This window comes from Cornus florida, unplaced genomic scaffold (assembly GCF_030987335.1).
Source record: "Cornus florida cultivar Cherokee Brave unplaced genomic scaffold, ASM3098733v1 CherokeeBrave_3.0.0_Hap2_Chr02, whole genome shotgun sequence".
NCBI lineage: Eukaryota > Viridiplantae > Streptophyta > Magnoliopsida > Cornales > Cornaceae > Cornus > Cornus florida.
This window is the reverse complement of record NW_026775572.1, coordinates 60753213-60762678: the sequence shown is the minus strand read 5'-3', so window position 1 is coordinate 60762678 and position 9466 is coordinate 60753213. Positions and strand designations below refer to the sequence as shown.

General features: G+C 33.3%; 1 protein-coding gene across 1 annotated transcript; it reads right to left on the bottom strand.

Moving 5' to 3' along the window:
• Window positions 1–8411: 8411 nt before the first annotated feature.
• Window positions 8412–9177, bottom strand: LOC132296305 (F-box protein At3g07870-like). The gene is made up of 2 exons (XM_059794517.1): window positions 8980–9177; window positions 8412–8891 (listed from the first exon to the last, which is right to left on the bottom strand). The coding sequence occupies exons 1-2, from the start codon at window positions 9175–9177 to the stop codon at window positions 8412–8414; spliced, it is 678 nt and encodes a 225-aa protein (XP_059650500.1).
• Between the last annotated feature and the right edge of the window lie 289 nt (window positions 9178–9466).

Sequence of the window (9466 nt, the reverse complement as noted above, 5' to 3'; positions counted from 1 at the left end):
CATTTGTTCAAAACCATTTCCCTTCATTCATGCCCCATAATATGCATGTATGTCTCATGTATGCAATACAAGGGCAATAAAGAATTTCATATCCTACAAATAAGCAAGTTTTATAATAATTCTAAGAAAATTTCCATAAACTTCCATGTATCATTTCTAGCAATTTTATCCACACAATAATATAAAGAATTCAATAATTAAGCATGTTTTTTTTATACAATTCAACAATTACACATAATATGCTTCATATACAACATCAAATCATTTAAGAGGCAAATAATTCAAATTAATCATGTTTGACAACAAATATGGTAGAATGACTCACAAAAGCACAAGAAGGTGAGAATTAGAAATCCCTACCTCCAATTGGTTAAAAACTCCCAATTTTCACCTCAAACCCTAGGATTTAGAGACTCCCCAAATGGTGGCCAAATGGAGATTGGCTTCGATCAACTTGTAGATCTCGTCGTGGGCTTCAATTTGCCGCAAACGGCTTCTAAAAATATCAAGTATTGAAGGAGAGATCTAGATTCAAAGTCTTGATATAAAAAGAAAAAGAAAAAAAAGAGTTTGAGAGAAGAAGAGAGGAACCAGCGGGAGGAAGAGAGAATGGAGACCAAAATATGGTCTCATTGCCTTTTTGTAGACTAATGGTGGGTCCCACCCACGTTTTAATTTCTTTTCTCTTTTTCTTTTGCTTTTAATTTACACCACGCACATACATAAACACATATTAAATCATAATCATATGCAACACATTAAATAAATTAAATATCATACAAATGGATCCAACTAAAATTCCCGTGAGCAACAATTCCGGCAATAGGTTCCACACGGGACTGTCCGGCCCGAAAAACGAAAAAATGCTAAAATGGTCACCCTTACATTTCAAAGAGCCTTGGACTCAATAAAATGCCTCAAACAACTCTCAGACACAACCGGCACACTCCACAGTGTGCAGTACGAAAAACGGTAAAAGATGAAAATGTCCTTGCTACGACAAAATTTTCGAAAAAAAAATAAAAAATGGCGAAAATTTGGAAACATCATAGGTATTGTTTGATAGCTTAATTTAGTGCTTACTTCTGAGCCAATTAAACGCTTATTCAATTAAGTGCGTTTGATAATAAATGTTGTTTCTTCACCTTCTAAAGTAGAAGGTTGAGCAAGTGGGCGAAACTTTTTCTTTAACTTTTTGCTTTTTACCTTGAGGTGATCTTTTTCTGTTCTCTATATTTTTTCTTTCTCAATTAGTTTTTTATCTCTATTTATTTAGGTTGGATTTTTCTCATTTTTGAATTGTATTTTTCTCAATATATACTAAGATTAATATGATGAAGAAAATTATTATATTTTTAGTGTATAAATTGTGTAGATTTTAATAACATAGTGATCCCAAAAATTTCTATCTCCAATTCTCCACTCCTAATCTAGATAGATATAAATGAATATATCTAATGATTTCTAGTGTTTTTTATTTTTTATTTTTATTTTTTATTTACCACATGGATAACATGCCACCAAAGATGGGGATGCCACTAGCCGTCAAAGCCAATATATTAGGTTGAGGTTGCTGTTGTCTGACCTGTGACCTGGAGGTCACAGTTCACAATGTAAACATCCTCTCCCTATGCGAGGGTAAGTGTCCGATCCTATCCACATTCGTGAAACTCATCATCATCATTCGTTACCATTCTTGCCTTTACCCCCATACCACTGTGCAACTTGATCCTCTCCACATTCGTGAAACTCATCATCATCATTCGTTACCATTCTTGCCTTTACCCCCATACCACTGTGCAACTTCGAAATGTATATATTGGTGTGCATTTTGCAGTAGGCTCCATGCACCTTTTGGTTGTTTTTACCAGAAGAGAGCCCAAACCTCAGCTTATACTGTTGTTGTTGATGGTTTTTTTTCCTTTCAACTAGAAGCATTAGCTGCATTGTATTGTTTCATTTGATGGTATATTAGGAGACTCATAATGACTTTACCTTCCATGAGAGATGTTCAAGTCACCTTCAGTTCTCAAAATACTACGTGGCAGGCGAAAAACTGAGGCTCAGAGCAGTAGCACTTGAAATGAGGAATCTGCAAGCTCTACTGAGTTGCAGAAATAGCAACCTCTTGAGGTACGGTGGGAAATGTTAGGGGGCCATATTCTAGTAAGGGCTTCATAGCATGATTACGAAGGATAAACCGAGCACAAATGCCAGTAAGTGAGCTCAAATGCACAAGGCTTTGGTATGTGAAATGCAGTTCAGAGAACTGTGCAATGGGGATAACGAGAGTGTGTCTGACAGTGACGTTGCCAAAATTTTAGTGTCTCCTATTTCGACTTCTCATTTCCTGTATATACTCAATAAAAGTATCGAAACCATGTTGATACTGCTTTGCAACCCTCAATTCTTAAACACCAATTCATGAAATTCTTCTACTGGATCCAGCATGTAACAACATTAGAAGGCATATCCTCTCGTCACAATCAGTCCAAATACCCAAGAATTCACATTAAATAGTGCCAGACATTTATAAAGATGATTTGTTGCTCTGAAAGATGTCATTTTAAAGTCATGCACCAGCTTAAGCATAAAAGGCGCACCAAAGTAGCTAGAATAATTAAAATAACCAAGTCAATGTTCAAATCAGAATAGGTAAAGCTACAAAAACGTGTTCCTATAACGATTTGGTTCTGAGGGAGCATGTCAACTTGAATTAGAGCAATAAACTATCAGAGAGTGGGATCAACTCATGTATGGATAGATGAGAGCAATAAACTTTTCATAATCCGAAATTATACAAATACTATGAATATTTCATAAAAGCAAAAATTAGAAGGCGTGAGTATATAAATAGGCTATTTTATGGGTTATTATAATAATTGTGTGACTATGTTTAAATTGAAAATTTTCTGATGACTTCCTAGTAAATCCTAGGCCAAGCATGAGAAAGATATGGTTGCAATTTTCTAATTTTGTTATCAATATATTTTCCATTCACCTAAGAAATATAATGAAGTCTCTGTAAGTATTGTTTCTTGTGGCGTAAAAAAAAGGGCACAAAAACTACTGAAAGGGTGCAAAATATCAACTTATGGAACTTGCCATTCTTGGTATTAGGGAGGACTTTTCAAAGTTCCAGAGGATCCAACCTACATGACCCCTCCAGTAAAAGTAGATGTGCTCAACCTTCAAGCAAAAATTACAAAGTTTGTATCACTTCCATCACCAGTGCTGCTTCCACCAGTTTGTATCATCAGACGATTTCGACGAGCAATTGGATCCCACGGGGTTTCGCTCTATTCTTCTACCAATGAAAGAGATCTAGACTCTCCCTGCACTTTGATTTCTGCACACCTACATCAATATTCATAATATAAGAGCATAATCCTCAAATAAATAGTAATTTAGATCTTCTAAAAATATTTTATTTCATCAAAATTTTCATGAAAGACAGTCCTATACCCATTTCTTCATGCAATGCACACAGTAATTGCAATTGTAGTTTCAATTCTTAGTGCTCCAGTTTCACCATCTATGGTTCATTATAAATTATAGCCACCATGAGTAGCCAACACAGAACCAAAACTAAGTAAATGCAACATCATGATGTAAAATTCTCTCGAAGCAATATTTCACACAGATTTTTGTTTTGAATAACTATATTAGCTTCACATAATTCACCATAACTTCTTGAGAATTAGCGAAGATATGCTATGTTGCTTTTTTTTCTTTTTCCTTTTTTCTTTTTTCAAACAACTAGCATGACTAATTTAAAGCTAGATAGGATTCCCGAGAAATTTTCCATATAAATAAGCACACCATTTCGATTTGATAGAACAATTGCCCAAGTAAAAGCTTCTTATTACAACTCTGCAATACAGATAAGACATTTTTCAAGAAAACGATTTGTTTATATAATACTATTACATTGATCTTTTTTTTTTTTTTTTTTTTTTTTCAATAAATCAAAATTAAAATGATAAAAGAGAGAAAATACTAATGGGAAGGATGGGATGTTTTTTAAGGAAAAAATAAAAGAAAATAAAAGACTGAGAAGTACAAACCAGAAAACAGAGAAAGAATTAAGCAAAAGAGCCTTTACCCAAAAGAATAGACTCCTTCAAAACACGTCACCCTAAGCATCCATTTGATCATTGTTGGACTTGTTAATTCATCTAATCACCATACCTAAAGTTGTGAAAAGATCAACAACCTCTTTCATTGAATGTTTGATAGTGAATCTAGTGTCTGCATGCTAAGACAATTCAAGACTACTTTTTGAACTGTCTCTAGATAGGATTCCCTAGAAAGTTCCCAATTGGCCCGTATTAGAAGACTCGAGAATCAAACTTTCTAAAATATCTCTAGATACACTATCACATTTTGACCGCATTATATGATACATAAAATGCACGTCAGACATACAATCTTCAGTCCTTACATTGAACTACATGCATATCTCTATATATATTGCAAATTTAGAAGAAATTTCCTTCAAACATTACAAGATTATAGCATTCTAAATTAGATGAATCAATTGAATCCTGCTTTTTTCTTTCATTTCTACTGTATATGCGGTGTGTGCATGGCATCTCGTTCAGTTGCTTTTTAGTGGACTCACTCTTATCAAAAATATTATCTGCCAACAGTATGCAACTTATTTTATTTTACATCAAAGAACAAATTATATTATTATTGTCATTAATAGTGACTACAATTTTTTAAAAAGGAAAGCAAGGACATGAAATGAAGATAATATAGTCTCATCTCCACTTTGACACGAACCAACCAAATGGAATGTCATCAATAAAATGATAAAGATAGTAGGGATGACTTTATTATGACTAGTTGATGCAGGATGCAGAAGAACTCTGATTCCAAATTGATATAAGAAGTGTACAAGGAAGAAACAAGAGAATAAAGAATACGGATAACAACACATAATAATGGGCAGAATTACATGAGGTCTAGTTCTTGATGTAGTTTGATTTATTTATTTTTTCTTTAATTGTTGTTTCATTTTTATTTTCCCAATTCTGTATTTTCCAACTGTATTTAAACTAAGCTTTGATGTCATGCGAAGCACATAAGGCCATAACCCTAAATCAGCATTGTTTATTGGTAAGGATAAAAATCTCTTCACATAAAGATATGATGATGAACTATAATTCATTTAGGGAAAAAAAAAAAAAAATGAATTATATAAGTACGCAAAAAAAAAAAAAAAAAAAAAAAAAAGGAAGAAGAAGAAGAATAGAAATTAGCATCATCGAGATGAAAAGGGAAATTAATACGAGGGAGGACCAATGTGTAGCAAATATAAGATACATGGCAAAAAAAACTTTCCTGTGGGTGAGGGACCAGAAGTTGTACATGTAAAGCACCAAATAAGGACTACACAACCATAGAACAAACAAACCAATGCTCAAATTGATGAGTTACCTAGTTATTCAAGCTTGAAACAATAAGTTATAGAAGCCATACACAAAAACGAAATCCTAATTAAATTAAAATGTTCAGAGAATCCAAACAAGAACGAATAAAAAACAACATTAAAAACTGAATCAAAACTCTCAACTTCATGTAATCTTCAAATTAGTTTAGTAGAAACTTCCTGTCAGCAATGGGCAGCTCATTCAAACCATTATTGGATTTTTTTGTGTGCACGCACACATTATCAGCTTTCAGATGTTTTAGCTAAAGTCCATGTCCAAACAGTTATAACAAATATCCTATACACTCTGAAAATTAAGATAGGAAACTAGTAGCAATTATGCAGCTCTAGTTTAGTTATGATTTATTCTTTAAGAAGGTCAAACAACCTCACAATAGGGTGCAAATCAGGAACATTTGTACGGAATTTAGTTTTGGGGGCCAAACTATACTCGCTCCATATTATGTATAGGAAATATTGTTGAAAATAAACTTGATTTTAGTATTTAGTATTTTCAAGTATTTTTGTATCCATGATGCATGTGTTAATTTAGCATGTTAGTGGGTAGTAAATTGTCTTAGTGGGAGTTAAGGTTATGTAAAATAAAAAGTTATGAGAGTTAAGCCTAACAAATACTATGTTAGTGGGAGTTTTGCCTACTAAATGATTATGTTAGTGGGAGATAGGAGAGTTATGGACATTTAAATGTAATGGTTACACATACATATGTGAGGCCTATATATTCATGTACTCTAGTCAAATAATATATCAAGTGAAATAAAAAGTATTTTCCTCCATTTCTATTCTCTTCCAAATAGTATAGTGTTGTGTGTGTAACTAGGCCACTATTTCCAACAAAGTGGTATCAGAGCCAGATTTCATGTTCAGAGCTTAGACGATCCTGAAGGCCAGACGAAGTTGATCCTAGAAGGTTCAACATTTGAGAAAAACATATTTCTCCTTGATGATGATGAAGGGAAGAAAATGTATTTTCTTAGTGAAAAGAAGATGTTCTCTAATTACAAGAGAATGAGAATCATCATGACTTCATACCTCAAAGCATACGATTTGTGGGATGTTGTTGGAGAAGAGCCAAATAATGGCATATCAAACAAGCTTCATGAAAAGAAAGAAGATAAGGCATTGGTAGTGTTGCAAAAGGCAATACATCAAGAAATTTGGGAGTATTTTGGAGAGTCCAAAACTCCAAGTTGTATTTGGAAGATGCTCGAGACCATCGTTTCCAATCATAGAGGTGAATCACTACCCATGGAGTATTGGGTACAATGCTTTGAGAATGATGAGTTTACGAAAGATGATTATGAAAGTCTTGAAGACAAAGTTGTGGAGAATGAAGAGGTGTATCTTGCAAAAGAAGTTGAAGATTTTGGAGATTCAAAAGTTGAAGGAAAATTTGAAATGGTGAATAAGGAAGAGGTAAGAAAAGGTGTTAAAGAAAGAGATTGAAAAAGTGAAGGAGGATGAAGTGAAAATAGAAGATTTAGAAGAAGGAAGTACTAAAGAAGAGGCAAAAGTTCAAGTTGGTGAATTAACATCTTCAGGTATGGTTACAAATTCCACCTTGAAAGAAGTTATATTTGACTTATTTGATGAAATTATTATTTCTTCATATTCATCAAATAATGCTTATTTTGTGGAGAATGATGAACTTCTCTTAAAGAAAGTTGTTCTAAAGAAGTATGAGATTGAAGCCCAGGATGATATTTTTTAAAAAATAGTTTGGAGAATTTTGTAATTGATACAGGTTGGGTGAATATGGAATTATTTTTTGACTCTAAAGAAGAAGTATATGTGAAGTTGAAGATCCTTAAAAAATTTAAGAAGAAAAAAGATCGATGGTGTGCTTGTATAAAGAGGATGATAAATGATTATGTGAAGACATCAAACAAGCATTTGAAGAAGTTTCACAAGCCCTACACATCAATGGAAATGGACAAGAAGATTGAAGCTATTGAAGGAGGTGGAATTGAAGATCAACTATCGAACTTTTGATCAAGCCCCCAAGATTAATAAGAAGGTTTTTCAAGTTACAAAATCAAGTTTAAAGGGGGGTGTTGAAAATAAACTTGATTTTAGTATTATGTATTTTCAAGTATTTTTGTATCCATGATGCATGTGTTAATTTAGCATGTTAGTGGGTAGTAAAATTGTCTTAGTGGGAGTTAAGATTATGTAAAATAAAAAGTCATGAGAGTTAAGTCTAACAAATACTATGTTAGTGAGAGTTATGCATATTGAGGATTATGTTAGTGGGAGATAGGAGAGTTATGGACATTTAAATGTAATGGTTACACATACATATGTGAGGCCTATATATTCATGTACTCTAGTCAAATAATATATCAAGTGAAATAAAAAGTATTTTCCTCCATTTCTATTCTCTTCCAAATAGTATAGTGTTGTGTGTGTAACTAGGCCACTATTTCCAATAAATATTACATCAATTGTAGAAATGACAAGTGGACCGTGACAGTATTTTGACTCATCTGACTTGCGCATGTTGTTAATGACCAGTGGTAAGGGATTATAGAGTAAAATTTTTAGTTGTGGACTTCACAATTATTTCAAGAATCTCACTTACAGACAAGTTAACTTTGAGTTTTAGTATAATAGGAACTTTGCGGTGGAATTATGTAAAATTCAACAATAAAAAAAATAAAGAAAAAACACCAACACAATTAAGACAGTTTAATTTTAGATTAAGTCCAAAAAACTGTGTATAGAAATTGTCCTTACAAATTCATCTCCATCCAATATTCCATTAAATATTTCCCATTTTTATAAGCATGGACACAAAGTTTGATCATCACTTGCAAATATTTATATATGTTCTCATCATTTACCGTGTCTAGGGATGAAATACAAGAAAAAGTGAAAATACGACATCATCATTAAACTTTATAGTTATTTTTTTTTAGTCTAAAGTGACTGTAAATTACGAACAAGCACATCCTTACCTTGAACTGATATTCAGCACCACCACATTATCTCCAACAACATCGTCCTTAAGTGGAATGAAGCTTGGACTATAAGCAATTGCATCGAATTCTGATTTAACCCCACGAACCCCAAGGTATTTGAATTTTGATCCTTTAGGGTCAAAACAAACCAGAGCACTTTCAGAATAATTAAACATCAATACTGCCCCATCCTTTAGGCAATTCATTGGCAGATATAAACAGTTAGACAACCTCTCATCATGTAGGGTATCAATAGAGAACATTTTTGTCCAAGATTGTTGAACACCATGTTTCTTCATAAACCATACATGAATAGAATCACCGTCGGAGGCATCACAAATGCATAGACAGCCTTGTAGTACTCCCATGGACATATTGTCAACCGTACTCAAACCAACCGTGTCATCATTTTCATGAGAAGGAAAGGGAACTGATTGGAACTGCTCGTCATCATCAAGGTTAAAAGAAATTAACTGTATAAACAGACATGTTCGTGTCATTATGGAACCAATAAAGAGCTCCCTTCAAATATGTTGGATATGCTAGCTTATAATGGGGAACATCACCCATGCTTTCCCATGATCCTGAGCCAAGTGTGTGTATCTCAGCCTTCGTACTGTCATATTCTTCCTTCCTTGTAATGGGATTGAGAATGTATTGATCAAACACTCTTATCACCTTGTATTGATTAGTTCTTGTATTGAAGCCCAACCCACAGCCAACGACATATTTGTAAATCTCGTCACTCCAATCAGCCATAGCCACAGCCACTGTAGGGTTTATATATTCACCTGTGATTGGATTACACACTGTTGGGATTTATATGCCCTGGCATAGCAAATTCCTGTTTGGATTAAAGTGACATATGTTCCTGACGTTTCTGAAATATTTATGATTTATACAATTGGTGAATTCAATGTATTATATTTCGATTCATTATAGAATTGATAATGTCCATTTGATTACAAGAGATATTTATATATATGTATGTGATGGCAATCAATGCATGATATATAAATAGTAATCATAAATGGTTCATAGTCGGTAA